Source organism: Chionomys nivalis, chromosome 6, assembly GCF_950005125.1.
Source record: "Chionomys nivalis chromosome 6, mChiNiv1.1, whole genome shotgun sequence".
Taxonomy (NCBI): domain Eukaryota; kingdom Metazoa; phylum Chordata; class Mammalia; order Rodentia; family Cricetidae; genus Chionomys; species Chionomys nivalis.
Window position 1 is genome coordinate 11,686,753 of NC_080091.1, and position 21,380 is coordinate 11,708,132.

At 50.9% G+C, this 21,380-nt stretch overlaps 1 protein-coding gene across 1 annotated transcript in view; it reads right to left on the reverse strand.

Annotated features, from left to right (window-relative positions):
- Acsbg2 (acyl-CoA synthetase bubblegum family member 2) overlaps positions 1-21,380 on the reverse strand; it is a 29,001-nt gene that overhangs the window by 5,802 nt on the left and 1,819 nt on the right. Inside the window, exons 2-7 of the mRNA XM_057773004.1 lie at positions 17,024-17,253; positions 14,371-14,459; positions 12,603-12,723; positions 11,364-11,450; positions 8,633-8,782; positions 5,402-5,578 (exon numbers count right to left, since the gene is read on the reverse strand). Coding sequence (XP_057628987.1) covers positions 5,402-5,578; positions 8,633-8,782; positions 11,364-11,450; positions 12,603-12,723; positions 14,371-14,459; positions 17,024-17,253 — 854 coding nt within the window. The remainder of the gene's footprint in view (positions 1-5,401; positions 5,579-8,632; positions 8,783-11,363; positions 11,451-12,602; positions 12,724-14,370; positions 14,460-17,023; positions 17,254-21,380) is intronic.

Consider the following 21,380-nt stretch of genomic DNA (forward strand, 5'->3'; position numbering starts at 1 on the left):
TGTCTCTGCGTCTGCGTGTCTGTGTCTGCGTGTGTCTCTGTGTCTGCGTGTGTCTCTGTGTCTGCGTGTGACTACATCTGCGTGTGTCTCTGTGTCTGCGTGTGTCTCTGTGTCTGCGTGTGACTCTGTGTCTGCATGTGACTCTGCGTCTGCATGTGTCTCTGCGTCTGCGTGTGTCTCTGCGTCTGCGTGTCTGTGTCTGCGTGTGTCTCTGTGTCTGCGTGTGTCTCTGTGTCTGCGTGTGACTCTGCGTCTGCATGTGTCTCTGCGTCTGCGTGTGTCTCTGCGTCTGCGTGTCTGTGTCTGCGTGTGTCTCTGCGTCTGCGTGTGTCTCTGCGTCTGCGTGTGTCTCTGCGTCTGCGTGTGTCTCTGTGTCTGCGTGTGACTCTGCGTCTGCGTGTGTCTCTGCGTCTGCGTGTGTCTCTGCGTCTGCGTATGTCTCTGTGTCTGTGTGTGTCTCTGTGTCTCAGTGTCTGCGTGTGTCTCTGTGTCTCATGTGTCTCTGTGTCTGCGTGTGTCTCTGTGTCTGCATGTTTCTCTGTGTGTCTGCATGTTTCGGTGTCTGCACATGGCTCTATGTCTGCGTGTTTCTGTGTCTGCGCGTGGCTCCGTGTCTGTGTGCAGCTCTTTGTCTTTGTCTGCATGTAGCTGTGTCTGAGTCTGCATGTGGTTGTGTCTGCATATGGCTGTGTCTATGTCTCATGTGGCTCCGTGTCTATGCATCCACATGCTTCACTGTCCCCCTGGAGAACCCCCTGTAATTGACACTGACGCCTTCACCCCCCACCAGTACTCACTGTAAATTTAAACTTTAATACAAGTTCAAAAAGTAGCAATAAATAAAGGATCTTGAGAAGTCAGATGTTCTGGATGATCAGGTGGCTCAGTGTCCGGTCCAGGGTCCACATGGGAGGGAGGCGGGAGCCTCAGCAGGGACTGAGGCTCATGTGTGTGCCGTGTGATCACACTTGTAAGTATGGTACCTGAGTGTGTTTACATGCTCATGTCCGTGTTTGTGCTCTTGCACTTACGTGTTTGTCACTGCCTGTGAATGTACATTTATGTTGTGGGAGCTGTGGGCTGCGTTCCTGCCGCCCCAGCTCCTGGGCCGCCTGGCTAGCTTATGCCCCAAAATAACAACACACAAACTGTATTCTTTTAAACACTGCTTGGCCCATTAGCTCTAGCCCTTACTGGCTAATTCTCATATCCCGATCACCTCATCTCTAATAATCTATGTAGCACCAGTCTTACCGGGAAAGATTCAGCATGTCTGACCTGGCGGCTTGCTTCATGGCGTCTGGCTCTGAGAGGAGCTGCCCTGCATCTGCCCGGGAGAGGGGAGCATGGCGTCTGAGCTCACTTCCTCTTCCTCCCAGCATTCTGTTCTGTTTACTCCACCCACCTATGTTCTAACCTATGAGGACCAAGCAGTTTCTTTATTTTTTAACCAATGACCTTCCTCCATCATTTCCCCTTTTTCTGTTTAAACAACAAAAAAAAAGGCTTTAACTTTAACATAGCAAAATTACATATAACAAAACAGTTATTAAGTAAAAATTACAATATTTATATCTATTTTATCTTTATCATAACTAAGGAAAACTATAACTATAACTAACTAGCTATTCTTCAACTCCATCAAAGACTCGAGAAGGATACAATATTACCCAAGCAAACAAAAAATAAGCAACTTTCAAACTCTAGAAATGACAGAGACATCTCGCTGCCTTGACAGTCACCCAAAGTTTCTCTGTACCGTTGGGGTTTCTCTGTACCGTTGGGGCATCCATCTTCGGCCTACAGGCCCATAGTTTTCAGCAGACATTTCCATGAAGCAGGAAATTTCAAAGGCAGTTTAGTCACTATCTGCTGTGTCCTGCAGAATGTCTCGCAGACTCTTTCATGAATCAGGAACCCCGAAAGATCATCTCACCTTTAGGCAAGTTCAGCAGTCCTCTCTCTGCGGGTTCTCTGTGTCCAGTTTATACAATAGTCCAGGCAAGAGCAGTTTCTTGCCCAAATGGCTATCAAACCCCATAAGGATCCTCTTTGATGCCCATCTTTTTCTTGAAGTAGATTGGTGTTGCCAGGAGCAGAGTGTCTCATTGTCATGAAAAGTCCTAAGTTATTAAAACATTTAAAATGCCATATTCTATAATCTTTGAAAGATATGAAGAATGCCTATCTAAAATATATCTATGTACATCTAGAAAATCTTAACTAACATGACTACAAGCTTGACTATTATGATTATCTATTAACAACCTATATACATTACATTTTTAAGTGAACTACACAATCACAATACCTTAATCAAGATCAGAAATACATATACATATAACAAAATTGACCTTAAAATCTATAGCAATGTAAATTATTGTATGTTTATTGTATGTGTTTATTGTATGTCTAGGCTTATGTTTGTATGTGTTTTTGGTTAGTGTTTTGTCGACTTGACACAAACTCGAGTCATTAGGAAGAGGACTCCCAGTAGGAAATGCCTCTACCAGGTTGGCTCTAGGGCATTTCCTTAATCAGTGATTGATGGGGAGGCACAGGCCACCCTGGGAGGGGCCATCCCTGGGCTGCTGGTCCTGGGTTCTATAAGAAAGCAGGCTGAGGAAGCCAGTAGGCAGCATCCTCCATGGCCTCTGCACCAGCTCCTCCAGGTTCCTAGTCTGTGTGTGTTCCTGTCCTGACTTCCTTCAGTGACAGACTGCGACGTGGAAACGTGAGAAACCCTTCCCTCCATAGCTTGCTTTGGGTCCAGGGGTCTTCTTATCACTACAATGGAATGTCTAACTGAGACAGTGTGTTTACATACATATTTGTCTATGTCTGTTTGTGACTGCTTAGGGTATGTTCACGTGTTTGAATGCGTGAGTTGTGTTCATGTGTGCTTTTCTGTGGTCACATACATGTGTGATGAGGAGTTACTTTCATTGGTTAATAAAGAAACTGCCTTGACCCATTTGATAGGCCAGCCCTTAGGTGGGTGGAGTAGACAGAACAGAATGCTGGGAGGAAGTGAGGCAATTGCCATGCCTCTCCTCTCTGGGTCAGACGCCATGAAGCTCCAGCCCAAGATGGATGTACACTAGAATCTTCCTGGTAAGACACCACCTCGTGGTGCTACACAGATTATTAGATATGGGTTAAAGCAAGATGTGAGAGTTAGCCAGAAAGAGACTAGAGCTAATGGGCTAAGCAGTATTTGAATGAATACAGTTTGTGTGTTGTTATTTTGGGGTATAAGCTAGCCAGGCGGCCGGGAGCCGGGCGGCAGGAACACAGCCTGCTGCTCCTTATTACACATGTGTGTTCATTGATGTTTGTGTTTCTCTGCCTTGTTAGTGGTGAACCTGGCAGGTAATGTGCACCCGGCTTTACAGACAGGGAGAGGAGGCTGGAGGCGGTCTCCCTGCTTAGAGGGCTGGGTGCACCCGCACAGCCCCTGCGTGGAAACTCTTAACCACCTGGAACTTCAGCTCCAGGGGACCAATGCCCTCTTAGCTAGTATGGACACCAAGTACACAACGGGGCACATATATACATGCAGTAAACACTCACAAACACACACACAATGACATGTTTTAGAAAAGTGGAGGAAGAGGCCACAAGCCGAGGAATAAAGGCAGCCTTTCTTCTAGAACCTGGAAAAGGCGGGAGCGTGCATCTCCCCAGGGCCCCACGACAAGCACGTTGGCCACGAGACAGCCTGGTTTGAGCTGCAGCCCAGGCCTCGCGAGGACGCCTGTATGTTGTGTTAACTGGCTTCTCTTGTCGCCAGTTGTCAGCTAGGGGTGATGTGGACTCCAGACTTCTCATGCAGTTTCGTGAAGTTTGGCAAAGTCTGGAACGAAAGGAGCCGGACATTTCTTTCCCATAACTATTCTGAAAAGCCTACCAGAGGGTCATCTCCAGAAACGTGAAGGAATGGTACCAAGAAACTAGGAAGACAACTGCAAAAACCCCGGTAAAGAGGCTTAGGCTGGGGGCCAGGGAGAGGCCTGCAGGGCAACATGCCGAGGGCACCACTCAAGCCTGCCCTGGCCCCTCATGGCCCACAGCATCTTCTTTCCCACAGCACTGCCTTACTGGGCAGATGTACTTGCCCACAGGCACAGTCACGTGCTGAGTTTGTGTCAGTGTTCACCTTGCAGGTAGACGACACACAGGTTCCGTGTCCTTGTGGTCATGCCTGACACTCCTCTCCCCAGGGGTCCATCTGCACAGCTCAGCCTTCTGTTCATGGCTCAGTCCTCTCCCCGGCCCTTGCTTGGCTCCCTTCCTTCCAATAAGTTACAAGCATCTCAGGTCTTGCTTTCAGTTACCCCAATCTAGAACAAACAATGAGCAACCCAACTCCCAGTGGAAGAAAACCTGAGAGGCAAATATTTCGCCTACTGATCACTCTGAGAAATCCCAACAAAACTGCAGCGGAGTTGGGGCCTTGCAGTCAGCCCTTTGTTGCCGTGACAAGGGACAGTTTCTTTTGAGAAGACAGAGAAGGGGAAGAGGGTGGAGACAGTGAAGGAGCTGAATCCTCCTCTAACACATAGGAAAACACCAGATGATGAGTCCAGAAATGGTAACATTATATACTCCAGAACGCTGGAGTTGAATACAAAAGAAATCACTTCTGAACTAAGTCTGCTAAGGGGGTAAGCTGCAACACTGGTCAGGCTTTTGGCTTTTAGATTTTATATATATATATATATATATATATATATATATATATATATATATATATGCATGAGTTTTGCCCACATGTGTGTATATGGCTGGCCCCATGGAGGGCACTGAATCCCTGGAACTGGAGTTACAGACGGTTGTGAGCCGTCATGTGGGTGCTGGGAATCGAACCTGGGTCCTCTGCAGGAGCAGCCGGTACTTCTCAGGCCAAAATCTTCTCCCCAGACTTGAGCCTAAAGGTTGGGAATTCACAGGAGCATGCTCACTCACACACACTCCAAGCACACACTTTTTAAAAGGGAAAACTCACAAGTTGGCTGTGTGGGTAAAGGCACTTATCACCGAGCCTGATGACCTGAGTTTGTCCCCAGAATCACAGGGTGGAAGAGAGAATAGACCCTCAAATGTCCACTGACCATCATATGCACACCATGGCACGCATTCCCAGTAAAACACAAATACCAAAAGTACAGACATTCAACGTCACACAGCCTGTAGCTGAGCTTGTTTAGGGTACAGTCCACACAACTGCACCGCACAGCAAGATAAAACTAAGAGAATTTACTCAGCTGTTTTCAATGCTGTGGAACAGAGCGGAAAAATGAAGATGGAGAAAAACTTCTTAGACTTTGTCCAGTGGACAAATAATATCCACTCCCCTGAAGGCCCCCAGATACTTGGTGGGGCCCACGCCCAGCCTTACCCTGAGTGCATCTGGCTGAGCAAAGAAAGTGAGCGCCCCAATCTTGATGGCCACCCAGAGGTCCATCATCTGGGGTGCAATGTGGCTGAGGGGCAGGTAGCTGACTATTATCTCCTGCTTCATTGAGGCGTAGCTCAGCTCCAACTCCCGCCATGAGGCCGTTGCGGTCCACGTGATCTAGCAAACAAGGATAACCCAGAGCTCTGGTGCCTTACCTGAGGACCACTGTGCACGTGTGTGTGTGAGTGTGTGCGCGTGTGCGTGTGCGCGCGCATGTGAGGAGGCCCGAGACCGAGGACTGTTTCCTACCTTACTGTTTTAAAATTTTATTTACTGGGGCTGGCGAGATGGCTCAGCGGCTTGCTGCCCCTGCAGAGGACCTGGTCAGCTCCCGCACCCACGTGGTGACTCAGATGCCATGCAAAAAGAGCTTTAGCAGCTGAGCCATCCCCCAACCCCTACAGGGTGGCATTTGGTCTCCCCAGCCTCGTTCCTTCCTCCCACCTGCTGGATGCTTCTGCATATGTGGGAGGCCATTGGTGTGCAGCGTGGGGAGTGTGCAGTCACTCTTCACCTTCTGGGGACTATCACTGAACCTGCTGCTCACCTGTGGTTAGGTTGGCCAGCCACCAAGTCACACACACACACACACACACACACACACACACACACACACACACATGCATTTTCTTAAGATACCGACTCTGGGGCAGGCTCTCTTCTCAAAGCAGCTACTCCTGCTCTGTGGCCAGCCTAGAAAAGACCCACCAAGCTTTGTAACCCTCGTGTCTCTGCCGCACTCGCAGCTGGAGGTGGCAGCTTCATGTAACACCCGGACGGCTATGTGGATGCTGGGTTCCAAACTCCACCCCTAACTACTGCGCCATCTCTCCAGCCCGCTCTGCCTTGTCTTCTCATTCAAGGTCTCTCACTGGACCTGGGGCTCCACAGTTTGAGGAGGCTGCCTGGCCAGTGAGCCCCCAGGATCTTCCCATCTCCACCCCCATCACTGTCACGGTTGGGTGTCGCGGACTGAACTGGGGACCTCGTGCTGGCGGGAGAGCACTGCACTAAACACACCCCTCCCCCCCGGACTACGGGCCCGCCTCTCACATTTGTGACACACTACTGTCACACGCGGGTGGATACAGGAGGAGCCAGGGGACTTGGTGGCTGGCCAACGTGGGGAGGAGAGGGTTTCTTTGGCTCACGCTTACAGATAACAGACCATCACCGAGGGAAGTCAGGACAGGAACTCACACAGGGCAGGAACCTGGAGGCAGGAGCTGGTGCAGAGGCCGTGAAGGGTGCTGCTTACTCGCTTGCTTCTTACGGTTTGCTCAGCCTGCTTTCTTACAGAACCCAGGACCAGCAGCCCGGGGATGGCACCACCCACCGTGGGCTGGGCCCTCCTAACTGATCACTGTTGTTGAACATTATTTTAACTGTGTAAAGTTATGTTACTTTTGTGTATGCTGTATTTGTTTAACAATGTAAGAATGTGTCTAATTCTTTTTTTTTTTTTTAAGATTTATTTATTATGTATACAATGTTCTGTCTGTCTGCTTGCTGGTCAGAAGAGAGCACAAGATCTCATTACAGATGGCTGTGAGCCACCATGTGGTTGCTGGGAATTGAACTCAGTACATTTGGAAGAGCAGTCAGTGCTCTTAACCTCTGAGCCATCTCTCCAGCCCCAGAATGTGTCTAATTCTATAAAGATGTGTTGCGTCTGTTTGGCCTTGCCTGCCCAAGACACCCAATTGGTCTAACAAAGGACTGAAGTCAACAGCTAGACAATGGATAGGCAGGGCTGGCAGGCAGAATACATAGGAGAAATCTAGGCTGCAGAAAAGGAAAAACGAGAGAAGGAGGAGGAGGGGGAGAGAATGAGGGAGAGACAGGGCCAGAAGCTAGGCAGCCCCCCCCACACACACACACAGAGCAGGACACACAGAAAGAAGGTAAACTGCCCCGAGGCAATCGGTAGATAAAAGAGAAACACGTTAATTTAAATTAAAAGAGATAGCCAGAAAAAAGACTAAGCTAAGATCAAGCATTCATAACTTAAAATAAGTCTCAGTGTTGTGATTTGGGAGCACATTAGTGGCCCAAAAGAGAAAGCCAGATCTACTACAGATCGCTAAGCAAGTGCCCCACAGGCTTCTCTGCAGCCCAGTCTTCGGGAGGCATTTTTCTGGACTGGAGGGTCCCTGCTCTCAGATGCTCCAGCCTGTGTCAAGTTAACAGAGAACTGTCCAGCACAGTGTATGTGTGGTCACCCTCAATCCCAGTCACTTGGAAGGTCAGACACATGAGCTGAACCTGTGACCCTGGGTCCAAATGGGAGGCCTAGCAAGCGAGAAATACATCATACACACATGTTCTCACAAGCACGCCATCATCCCAACACGCAGGAGGTGGAGGCAGAAAAATCAGGGGTTCAGGGCTATCCTCAGCTACATACAAGCACCCTGTCTCAAAAAATAAACATAAAATGGACTGGAGAGATGGCTCAATGGTTAAGAGCACTGGCTGCTCTCCCAGAGGTCCTGAGTTCAATTCCCAGCACCCACACTGGTGTCTCACAATCTTCTATAATGAGATCTGGTGCCCTCTTCTGGCCTGCAGTCATAGATGCAGGCAGAATACTGTATACATAATAAATAAATAAAATCTTAAAATACAATAAACCAATGAGGCCGGTGAAATGTCTTGGTAGGTAAAGAGCCTGTCCTACATAAAGCCCTGAGTTCCAGTACCCAGAGCCCGTGTGGTGGTGCTCACCAATAGAGCCAGCCTTAGAGAGGTGGGTTTCTAGACAGACAGCCCTGAGGGACCACAGCTGAGGTCAGGCTCTGGCCTGCACACACACAAACAGACACACACACATTCACTCAGACTACACACACACGTACGTACACAAACTAACACACACCCATTCAGACTACACACACACACTCAGACTACACACATGTGTGTGTACACACACACACTCACACACACACTCACTCAGACATCCACCTGATAGAAACCACAAAGCCAACTCCCATTTCACAGACAGGTAAACTTGCCCAAGATTGCTCAGCCCTGTTTGGACCCAGGCCTACTTTTAAGCCTTCAGTTCCACCAACTGTCCAGGTCCCCTGGAGGAAGACCCACACAGACCCCCCCCCCCATATTGCTCTGGTTTGCCCAGGGAGAGCATGCTCCGGGGGAACCCTGGCTTACGTTGTCATGGCTCAGCATCACCCCTTTGGGGTTCCCTGTGGTGCCCGAGGTATAGATGAGGACCGCGCACTGGTTGGCCTTCTGGCTCAGGATGATGCGATCCAGCTGCACATTGGGGATGGCATTCCCCAGCTCCATGAAGTCATGCCACTGCGGACGGGAAGGAGGGTGGAGGGTGGGGACCCAGATGGCTACTGTCAGACCCTGTCCTGCCATCTTACCCCAAGGCATGTTGCCAGCTGGTACTGAGGAAGGGCCAAGGGGCTGGGAGAGACATGCCCAGGACTTTCACACTCCAGCCGCCTCCCCAGGTCCTGTCAGCTCAGACAGGCCTCACCCACACACAGGGATGCTAGCCCCTCTCTTTGGGCTGTCCCGAGAACTGACTGACTGCCTGGCTGTGCCTGGCTTTGGACAGCACCTGTGGTCTCTTCACAGCCCCTCTGGTGTGTACGTTATCCCGAAGGAACAACACGGGTGTAAATAACAAAAGACTGACCCCTCAAAACACTTAAACAAAAACTTTTAAAGTTACATTTAATTACTTATTTTGGGGTGCATGTCTGGGGGATCCCTCCTGCCACCATGTGAGTTCCCAGGATCAAGCCCCTTTACCTGCTGAGCCCTCTCATTGGCCCCTCCCCCAGGAGCCGGTGACCCTGGGAGGGGAGCTCCTAGGCTTTCCTGAGCTCACATGTCCAGGCTTTCTCACCTCAGCAGTCATTCCTGACTGAATGAAGCCGGAGTATCCCGTTGATCCAGGGCTAGAGCTCATGAAGAGGAGGAATGCAGCGAGCACAGCCTGGACTGCAGGGTCCACAGGGGCTGCAGGGTTCCCAGGGGCTAGAGAATAGGACCCCAGAGGATGCAAGCCCCTGGCCGCAGCCCTCTGCCTAAAACCAGCCCTTCTAAGCTGCAGGGAAAGGGGCCGGCAAATGACCTTCCTTGCTCAAGACATTTGGAGTTGGCCTTTTGTTTTGTTTTTCGAGACAGGGTTTCTCTGTGTAGCCCTGGCTGTCCTAGAACTCACTCTGCAGACCAGACTAGCCTTGAACTCAGATATCTGCCTGCCTCTGCTAAAGGGCTAAAGGCAATGGCATCCTTCAAGTTTAGATGATCGTCCAGGGCAGCTAAGCAGACTGAGGCGCTGGTCCTAAAAAAGTGTATTCTTAAACTGAATCTTAAAACCTAGGCTTGAACCCCTGTCATGGTCCCAGCACACAGGAGGTTGAGGCAGGAGGATGTCAAGTTTTAGGCCAGCTGGGCTGTGAGTTCAGGACTAGCCTGAGCTACATACATATCTAGATCTATCTCCACTCCAACCTCATGGGGCCACCCAGCCACCTTAGAGTAGATAATACATTGCTATGTAACAGAACCACCCCCTGTGTGTGTGTACCAGTGAGGGGCACCGCCGCCCAGAGGGAACATGCCAATCTATGTATTGACTCGTTCCTCTGGGACAACCGCTGCTGCCACCTAGTGGCAGTGGTCAGAGGCAAGGCTCCAGGACTATCCCTGCCAAGGGTCCTCTGCCCCAAATTCAAGAGTGCCAAGCGTGGTCAGGGGTACATCTAACTAAGGAGGTTTGCTTTTGCTTTTTCTTTCCTTCAAAGCTCAGCATTAAAAATTGAACCCAGGTTCTCCCATCACACACCAGGCAAGAAGACACCAGACAGCTACACTCCCAGCCCCTCAGTGGGGATTCTAGGTGGGGCTCCACCCTGACCACGCCTCCAGCCCCTCATTGGGGATTCTAGGTGGGGCTCCACCCTGACCACGCCCCCAGCCCCCTCACTGCAGGATTCTAAGTAGCCATTCTGAACCATGCCCCAGCCCTCTTCTTTTAGCTGTTGATCTGGCAGGCCTTAAACTTAGAATCCTCCTGTCTGAACCTTCCTAGTACCTAGGGTGGCAGGCCTGTGTCCCCAGCCTTGCTTCCAACATAAACTTTAAAGCGATCCAAGACTCACGATATTCTTGCTGTAGTGGCATGGGCCCTCTAATGACCCGTGACTGATCTGTGCCTGAAAAACCCAGCAGCTAGAGGAAACGCTCATAATTCCTGATACACATAGTAGAGTAGACTTGAACACAAGCAAAACACTGAAACTGCCTCTGCTTCCTGAGTGCTGAGATTAAAGGTGTGTGCCATTACGCCTGACTTGTCCTGGAACTCTCAATGTACACCAAGTCAGCCTTGAACTCACAGAGATTCTCCTGCCTCTGGCTGCCGAGTGTTGGCTTGGAAGTGTGGCCACTATGCCTGGGGATGAGTGGTTTTTTTTTTTTTTTTTCTTAAGATAAATATTTGAAGCCATGTGTGTTAACTGCCTCAATGTAGTCATTTCACAGTGTACACAGATGTTAAGTATTAGATTGTAGACAGGTGTGACAGCTCAGCCAAGCCTGACGACCTGCATGATGGAATGGGGCGACCTTCCTGACCTCCCCGCATGCCCCCTCCCACAATACATACACGCCTAACACAAATAAATGCAGTAAGATTTGTAAGAGAAAAGAGAAAACGCATGTACTAGGCTCTAAATAACTGTGATGCAGAATATCTGTCTCAAAAAGATAAAACATGCAAATATATATGCAGGCCCCGCCCTTCCCACAGAACACGCCCCTCTTGCAAGCCCCGCCCCCTACACAGAGCACGCCTCGCTCCGCAGGCCCCGCCCTTCCCAGAGGCCCCGCCCCACAGGCCCCCTCCTCCCGTACTCACCGAGTACACCTTCCTCAAGCTGTTTTCCTCCAAGGGCAGCTTGAATTGCACGATGGCTTTCACGGGCTCCATCTTGTCCGGTGGAATCTGAAAGAGTTCCCTGTGGGCTCAGGGTACTGGGACGCAGGGTCCACACCGGACTGCTCGTAAAGGCGTTTGCACATGATGGAAGAGGAGGGCTGACCCCACAAAGCTGTTCTTTGTCCTCCACACACCGTGGCAAATATACGGACACATTCATACGTAAATAAACGTTTGTTTTTTTGTTTTTTTGTTTTTTTTAAAAAAAGGAAAGTAATTTTTTATAAATGAAGGCTGGGGCTGTGCTCAGTGGGCAGAACAGTCACCAGCACTCATAAAAGCCCTGGGGCCTGGACCCAGCACATGTCACCCCAGCTCTCAGGGGGTGAAGGCGGGAGGATCAGGAGGCCAAGGCTAGCTTCAGTTACACGGTGGGCTCGAGGCTCAACCTGGGCTACATAAGACCCAGCTCAATGCTGGCAACCAGGAGTCAAAGGGAGCTGTTGCACATGTCCTCAGACTCCAGCTACCCTAAGGAGAAATTCACTGGGGACACATGACCAACAGCTAGACCACCGGTAGACATACATGTCCCTGCTCACGTTGTTTCTAGAGAATGTTTGATTCGAGCCTAGAGACACAGAGCCAACTGTCGCGGCAGCTCTTGCGTTTTGTTTTTTAACTTTTGTGTCTATGTGTGTGTCTGTCTGTCCGTGTGTCAGAGGACAGTGTCGGGCGTCTTCCCCATCACTCTCTGCTTGTCTTTTCGGGCGGTGTCTCTCAATAACTGACTGGCCAAGGGTCCTGTCTGACATCCTCACACTGTGATGACAGATTCAGGTCCTCACTGAGCCACCTCCCCAGCTACTGATGGCCAAGCTGAACAACATATCCGCCTGGCCCCTTGGGCTCTCCTTCCAGGGACTGTCCCTCCAGACCATCCTGCAAACCCAGGCAGGTGCTGGGCACCTGTGCACAGGTGAGGAATGAGAGGCCTTTCTGGGACAGCTGTATGAACATCTGTATGAACATGAATGCTAAAGGATAGTGCTGGCAGACAGACATGTCAGCCTCCTGTGAATGCAGTCTTCAGAGGGACGCTGGAAAGTGAGGTGAACCAACACCCACAATCACCTTCCCCGCCCCCAAGCAATTTTTTTCTGTGGATGCACCGCAGACAGCGCGCCCCAGCACCGACCCGCCCCAAGTCCCACTCACCGACAGGATTTTCTGCAGCTGTTGGTCATTTTCGACCAGCAAGATGTTCACCTTGGCATGCTTGATGACGTACTGGCAGGCCTCGGCCGAGTTGGTGACATAAATGCCAACGCAGAGGCCCCTGGGGACAGCAGACACACTCAAGTGTGGACAGACTGAGTGCTTTTGGAAGAATTCATTCTTCATTTTTTTTTTAATGTATGTGGGTGTTCTGTCTGCATGTCTGTGTATCCCACATATGTAAAGCACCCAGAGTGGCCAAAGGGACACATCGTATCCCCTGGAGCTGGAGTTACAGACGGTTGTGAGCTGCCATGTGGTGCTGGGAGAACATGGGTCCTTCAGAGGAGCAGCCAAGGCTCTTCCTACAATTTATTCTTTTTCAAATCACAGGTATTTGTGTGGATGCGGTGACTCACCCTGCGGCGAGCAGTGGAGGTGTGTGTGTGGGGGGAGCCAGCGGGTTCTCTCCTGCCACCCTGGGGACCCAGTGCATGGAGCTAAGATCAGCAGGTTTGATGGCAGGTGCCTTTGTCCACCGAGCCGGCATCTCCCGGCCAGTGCTAGCATCTTCTATGGCTTCTCAGAATTGAACTTGGGTTTTCATGCTGGTGCCATAAGGCCGTTAGCATCCAAGCAGCTCCCCTGCTGCAGCTGGGGGTGGGCGGGGGTATGAGGCTCTCTGTACCACAGAGCCCCAAACCACCAGCCTTCCGTAGAGGTCGCCAGCAGTGAGAGCTCGGCCCAGGCTGGGGATGGTTCAGTGATTAGAGAGCTGGCTGGTCACTCTTGTAGGGGACCAGTTCAGTTCCCAGTATCCACTTGGTTCAAAATGGCCTATAACTCCAGCTCCAGGGGATCTGACCCCCTCACCCCATCTCCTGGCCTCTGTAGACATCTACACACACACACACACACACACACACACACCTGCACATCTGCACAAATCTTTACATTTAAATTTAAGAGATTATTTTTAAAAGAAAGATGAGGTCAAGGCCACGGGTGGAAGGTGTGTTACTCTTGACCTCCGAATCTGAATCAGGTTTTTTGTTTGTTTGTTTTTTGGTTTTTTGAGACTGGGTTTCGCTGTGGATTTGGAGCCTGTCCTGGAACTAGCTCTTGTAGACCAGGCTGGCCTCGAACTCACAGAGATCTGCCTGCCTCTGCCTCCCAAGTGCGCCACCACCACCAGGCTCTGACTGAATCGGGGTTTGTGCTAAGTGTGGAGTTCGCAATAATTCAAAACCACTAGTCACCTAGCCTGCTTCTTCTGCCTGAGTGTCCCATATTCTCCGCAGTTATAAAAACAACAGCTGGTTAAACATCAGGACTCTAGCTGTGTCAGGAGCTGTGTTACCATAGCCTTGCGTCAGCAAGCCCCTCTTAAGCTTACGGTGGCTCTGAGTTCTCACAAATTGGATCTTCTAGTTGTAAAGTGTTACTGAGTCGTAAGCTCCTGGAAAGTACCGTCACCGTCACTGGGACTGAACCTCAAATTGTAAAAATCCTTTCTTCTATCACCCCTGATCCCCTTACTCGTGACTTTTGGTTTAAAAAGAGACTACTCCCTCTGTTCGGGGTCACAGTGTCAGAACCCGAGCTGCCCATGACCCTAACTAGTCGGAAGTTCTGGTACCCCGTGGTGGTGGAATAGTTGCCTTAGCTCATCTAACTTTGGTGGCCTCGTCCTCAATATTTGTGTGACTCCCAGACTCAGCACTGCGCAGCTGGTGGTTCGTCCACATGACCCCACGGGGGAACATACCCAGCCAAGACAGCACCAAGGGCACTGATGGCCCATTCAGCGGAGTTATAACCCAGGATGCCAACGCCATGGAAGCGCTGCAGGCCCAGCTGGAGGGAAATAAATCAGAAGGAAGCCACCATCAGCTCCTGGGCATGTCTGCTTCTCAAGATCCGACTGTGAGGTGAGAAGTAAAAGGAAAGCGCCTGCGCGGAGCAGGAAGTTGCCGCCCAGCCTGCACTCGGGTGCCATAAGCTCGGTCACCTCTCTCCGAGCATCCACGTGGAACCTTCCATTGTCCCCACATGAATCTCCACCCCCATTTGACACGAACTCCATCCCCCCCAGGCCTCCTGACAACGTGGGTCTGCTGCTCTGTGAACCCCTTGGGATGGCATCTTGCAGTATGTGTCCTCTGTGTAAGACTCACCCACCGTACTGAGTATCCCGTCCCCGGGGGCCCTCATGTCTTTTCAGACAAGGTCCCGGGCTTTTCCCTGGTGCTCAGCATAGAGGCCAGGCTGCTGGTGGGAACCCAGGATCCACCCTTCTTCATGACCTTTGTTTTGATTATGAGGATGTGTGTGCCTGTGCATGGGAAGGTTTGCAGACAGCGGCTGGGGCACTGTAGACTGTGGAGCCCTAGCTCGAGGGGCTTCAGAGGGAACAATATTAGCAACAGGGTCAGAGATCACTCTTAGGATATTTTGATGAGGGCTGGAGAGATGGCTCAGAGGTTAAGAGCATTGCCTGCTCTTCCAAAGGTCCTGAGTTCAATTCCCAGCAACCACATGGTGGTTCACAACCATCTGTAATGGGGTCTGGTGCCCTCTTCTGGCCTGCAGGCGTACACACAGAAAGAATATTGTATACACAATAAATAAATAAATAAATAAATAAATTTTTTGTTTGTTTGTTTTTGTTTTGTTTTTCGAGACAGGGTTTCTCTGTGGTTTTGGAGCGTGTCCTGGAACTAGCTCTTGTAGACCAGGCTGGTCTCGAACTCACAGAGATCCGCCTGCCTCTGCCTCCCGAGTGCTGGGATTAAAGGCGTGCGCCACCACCGCCCGGCAATAAATATTTTTTTAAAAAAAGATATTTTGATGAAAAATGTACCTGCTTTCTGCCTAAGGCTAAAGTGAAGAGACTTGAACCAATTTGAACCAATGTTGTGGGCAAAGGAGACTTCAAGACAGCCTAATATTGACTGTATCACATGGCTGTTGGTGATTTCAGCAAGTCCACAATGAAAGGAGTGAGCAGGGCAAAGAGAAATGCAAAATGTGCACTGAGCGGCATCAGGAAATGTAATGTTGGGGTCAAGTCCTGTGCTCAAGGGCACGAGAAGCTTAAAGAAAAGCCTGATGCTAAAAAAAGAGGATTGGCACTCACAGAGCAAGACCCCACCCAGTCAATCTTGCAACTAAGAAAGGAATTAAAGGAAGGTTTATGCAACAAAGGACGGTAGCAATGACTCAAAGCGCAGACGCATTGGTCCGGGGTGGCCAGGGCCCATCCCAAGCAAGGAGCGGGACTTGGCAGTATCAGTCATATGGTTCTGGACTCCTTCCGTTGTTAGAGAAGCTGCTGAGGCCAGGCATGAGGCAGGGGAGTCCCCACATGGGGGCTGTGACAGAGAAACCTGGATTGTACTGGAGACCTCAAGATGATGGAGACGCCAGAACTATGGGATACTTGCCAAGGAGAGCCGCAGATCAGGTGGGGAGCCAGCCCAGGGAGGGAAGTGTGCTACTGTCATCGAAGCTGGGAAGAGTGGAGACCCAAAGAGCTGTCCGCGCTCTCTGACACCAGAGTGACGCGACATGGAGTAATCCAGCTCGCCGCTGGATTTCCATCCTTCTGGGGCAGGGTTTCCTTGCTATGCCCTCTTTGCTCCCTTTTGGAATGACGACATACGTTCTGAATCACTGCACGCAGGAAGAACGTGACAGATTGCACTGGGTCTTAGAAGAGACTTTGGACTTTGAAACAGTGTTAGACTGTGACAGACTATGTGGACGTCTGGAGTTGGACTGAATGTATTTTGCATTCTATATCCACAAGCAATGGGTCAGGGAGTGGTGTTTGAGAATGGCCCCCACAGGCTCATACGTTTGAATGCTTGGTCCCCAGTTGACCGAACTGTTTGGGAAGGATTAGGAGGCATGGTCTTGTCGGAGGAGGTGTGTCACTGGGGGTGGGCTCTGAGGTGTCAAAGGTTCACCCCAGGTCAAGTCTTGTGCTCTGCCTCCCACTTACCCATAACATGTAAGCTGTCAGCTGCGGCTCCAGCACCCAGCATCCCGCATGCTCCCCACCGTCATCGCCATGGACTAACCCTCTGGGACAGTAAGCCAGCCCCACAGGTGTTTCCTCAAGCAGCCCAGGCTAGATCCTCCAGCCCAGGCTAGGTCCTCCTGCAGAGGATGGCCTTGAACCTCCTTTGCTCCAGCCTTTCCTGAGGGTGATGGGTGTGCACCACCACACCCAGTTTTATGAGGTACTGAGAATGAGGCCAGGACTCTGTGCACACCCAGAGGCCACTGCAGTCACTGAGGCTCTGCCCAACCTCTTTTAAACCTTATGTTTGTTTTCTGTATGCTAGGACCCCAGAGTCTGCCACTCCACCCTATGAACCACTGCTTCTGAATGGCTGACGGAGGCGGCTGCTCACCTTGAGGAAAGATCTGGCCGCCTTGCGGCATGCTTCGTAGTACTGGCTGAATGTCAATGTGTCCCACCTCTTGCCGTTCTTCGAGGCCAGGGCTGGGTAAGCGCTGAATCGCTCAACAGACTCCTGAAACAGCTCAGGAATGGTCATCGGGGTCTCATGGCCTGGCCCGTGTCGCGAGAGCCTCAGCAGCACCTCTCCGTCGCAGTGACTGCTCCACAGCTTGAGAGGAACTGTAAGAGAGAGTCACGGGTGTTCTCCCAGCGGTGGCGGCGCGCGCCTTTATCCCGAGAGAGTCACGGGTGTTCTCCCAGCGATGGTGGCGCACGCCTTTATCCCAGCACTTGGGAAGCAGAGGCAGGCAAATCTTTGTGAGTTTGAGGCCAGCCTGGTCTACAGAGCGAGTTCCAGTATAGCCAGGGCTATACATGGAAATCCTGTCTCAAAAAAACTAACCAACCAAACAAAAGAGTCACAGGTGTAGGCGGTGCTGGGTTGGAGCTAGAGGCTTTGTATACACCGGGCCAATACTCTACAGTCGAACCACAGCCTCAGCCCTCACAGGCATTTTCAAAAAAGTTCTGGGGTTTTTGTTTTGGTTATTTTGTTGTTTTTTGTTTCTTTCTGAGACAGGATTCCTCTGTGCAGCCTCGACTGTCCTGCAACTCGAGATGAAGTCTAAGCACTTTGCACTTGCAGTACCCACTGTGGCCAACAGAGGGCACAGTAAGCATTCTTTACTGGGCAGCATCTCCAGCCCCCACAGGGAGTTCCACCCAGACTGGAAGGGGCTTGGAGGCTCAGTGGCTAGGCACAAGCTGCTGCCCTGAGTTCAAGCCCCTGAAAGCCCAAGGGGGTGGAGAGAGCTGGCTCCTGCCAGTGGCCCTCTGGCCTCCACATGTATACAGTACAGTGGTATGCCCCACCCTTAAAAAGAGACAAATTTAATTAATTTTTTTTTTTTTAAAGAGGAGCCAGGCACAGTGGCTCCTGTTTATCAACTCAGTACTTGGGGACTACGAGCAGGCTCGCTCAGTGAGGGCTTGATGCGCATGCGTTTAGGTCCATATGTGTCCAGGTTAAAAAAACAAAACAGGGGCAGCATGATGTGCCTGTAACTCAAATAGGCAGGCAGACAGACAGACGTAGATATAGATAGACAGACAGACAGATAGATGATAGATAATAGATGATAGAAGACAGACAGACAGACCAGAGAGTGGCCAAGGGAGACACCTGTCTCCTGGCCTCCATGCGTGTGCATGCACACACACACCACACACACACACACACACACACACGAGTTTGAGGTCATCCTCAGCTTCATTGTGCATTCAAGACCAGCCTGGGTGAAATGAGACATGGTCTCTAAAAAGAGGAAACAAAACAACAGCAGGAAGTGACAATGGCTGTATCAGACAACAGGATCGTGGGACGTGGGTGCACTGTGGTCTGAAGACAGTGAAGTTCCCAGCTGTTCCCAACCCTCCGAACCCTGCGCCCCTTTAACACAGTTCCTCCTGTTGTGCTGACCCCAACCACAGCCACTTCTGTTGCTGCTGCACAACTGTAATTTTATGAATAAATCATAATGTAAAGATCTGTGTTTTCCTATGGTCTTCGGTGACCCTTGTGAGAAGGTCATTAGACTCTTCGCGACCGGCATTGAGGACCACGGCTAATCATCTTGAAACTTTGATCGGTTGTGGTGTTGTGGGGGGAGATTTTAGGGGTGAATTTATTTTTTAAAATTAAAGAGGGATTCCCAGGGCTGGAGAGATGGCTCAGCGGTTAAGAGCACTGAGTCTTCCAGAGGACCCGGGTTCAATTCCCAGCACCCACATGGCAGCTCACAGCTGTCTGTAAGCCCAGTTCCTGGGGATCTGATACCCTCACACCAATGCATATAAAATAAAGTTATATTAAAAATAAAAATAAAGAGGGATTCGCAGCTAGGCCAGTCCTTGCACATGTAGGGGTCTTGAAGCGAGGCCGCTCCGTGTGTGTTGGAACTGTTTTGCAAGCTGCTCTGGCTAGAAGCGGAGGGCACTGAAGCACTCAGAGAGAGAAACTGGGGTTCAACCTAAAGGTCAGAAAACAAAGCAATCAGCCACTGGCTCTTACCTTAGTCTGAAAATGGCGATCCTGTCTCCAGGAATCGCAGAATGAGACTGAGACTGAGCTGTCTCCTTCAGTTTTATATTCCTCTCTAGTTCTTGGATTAAAGGCGTGCACCACTGGGGTTAAAGGTGTGCACCGCTCGGTTTCTATGGCAACTAGTGTGGCTACTGGGATTAAAGGGGTTTTGTTGCCAGTGCCTGGTCTGTAAGGCTGACCAGTGGCGCTGTTTTACTAGGATCTTCAGGCAAGTTTTATTTATTAAAATACAAATTAAATACAGGCACACTGGGAGCAGCACAGGGCTTTCCTAGGTTAAAGGTCGCCCCCGTGACACCCTTCCTGCAGCACCGGCTGGGGGGACCCGAGTTACAATGCCCCGGACTGGACCGTGAGGGAGACTTCTCACTCGAATCCCCACAGCCGGATCAAAGACTCAAACTCTCAAACTGTGCCTCGGCGTGTTTTCCTTCACTATGACGGCACCTCTGAGGCTGGGAGGGCTACAATATCAGCTCACGATCCTGGAGGCCAGGAAGTGGAAAATGAGCCTGTCCCCTGCAGGGACCTTGGACTAAACTATAATCGGTGTGAGTGCAAGCAAAACACAAACAACTTAAAGTAAGAGCTCCTCTCTTGGCTGCATGATGCGGGCTCTGTCCTGTGGTTAGAGAGACTGCTCTCCGTGAAGGTCTACATGAGAAAGAGCGGGCAGGGCAGCGAGAATTTCAACATGTGCAGCGTGCAGAGAAAAAGAGCGCCAGGAAACTCGATGTTGCCCTGCAGGCTGGTGCTGGGGAAGAGCCCCCCCACACACACACACACTGGAATCCAAGGGAGGGCCCTCAGGGAACATGTTACCCAGCTGAGCTCTAACTCCTGAGGGCATCTATGCTCCTGGGAAGATGGATGGGGAAACTGTAGCTGCCGTGGGCCCAGGGAGCTGTCCGTCCCAGGCTGGTAGCACAGGGGACCATGCGGGGCTGACTTTGAAAGGACAAAGGATGCAGGCAGGAGTGAACGAAGCCTGGATTCTTTGTCTGTGGCTTCAGAGAGGTGCTGGCTACATTTGGGTCGACTTGACACAAGGCAGAGTCAGCGTCATCGGAAAGGAGGGAGCCTTGATTGAGAAGACGCCACCTGAAGGTTTGGCTCTTGGGCATTTTCTTAATCAGTGATTGATGGGGAGGCACAGCCCATGGTGGGTGGGGCCATCCCTAGGGTGATGGTCCTGAAAGCAGGCTGAGCAAGCCATGGGGAGCAAGACAGTGAGCAGCATCCTCCGTGGCCTCTGCAACAGTTGCTGCCTCCAGGATCCTGTTCTGTCTGACTTCTTGGGTATTTTGAATGAGAATGGCTCCCATAAGCTCATGTTTGAATACTTGGTCCCTGTTTCTGATACTGTCTGGGGAGTGGTTAGGTGTGGCCCGGCTGCAGGAAGTATGTCACTGGGGCAGACTGTGCTACTTCTGCTTTGTTCTCTGCTTCCTGCCGGTGGCTCCGGATGCGAGCTTTCAGCTTTCTGTCCCTCCCACAGCATAGGCTCTTATTCCTCTGAACCGCAAACCAAATAAACTCTTCCTTAAGTTGCCTTAGGTCGTTGTGTCACTGCATCACAGAAAGTGACCATTGCACCAAGGATCAGAGAAGCCAGAGGGGAGGTCCTGGGCCACAGAGCATCAGCAGAGCGTGGACTTGAACTCCAAGCTGGAGGGGAGTGGCCTTCAGTATGTGTGCTTATGGACATTGTATTGAGTAGATTAAAACACTCTGCCATGCCCAGAATGCTCATGAACGCGGAAGTAAACCATTCGGAACCTTCAGGAAGTCCCTGAAACTGACTAGGTTCACCAATTCCTCCCTCTGTATGCTGGTTGGTTTTTGTCAAGCTGACACAACCCTAGACGTGTCTGGGAAGAGAAACCTGGACTGAGAAAATGCCTCCATCAGATTGGCATGTAGGCAAGTCTGGGTAGCACTTTCTAGGTTAATAACTGATGGGGGAGGGTCCAGGCAATTGGGGTGGCACCTCCCTGGGCAGGTATTCCTGAAAACAGGCTGAGCAAGCCACGGGGAGCAAGCCAATAAGCAACACCCTCTGGGGCCTCTGTTTCAGCTCCTGCCCTGATTTCCCTCATGATGGACTATGAGCTGTAAGATGAAATAAACCCTTCCTCCCCAAGTTGCTTCTAGTCACAGTGTTTGTCCCAGTAACCGATACCCTAAGACCCTCGCAGATGTG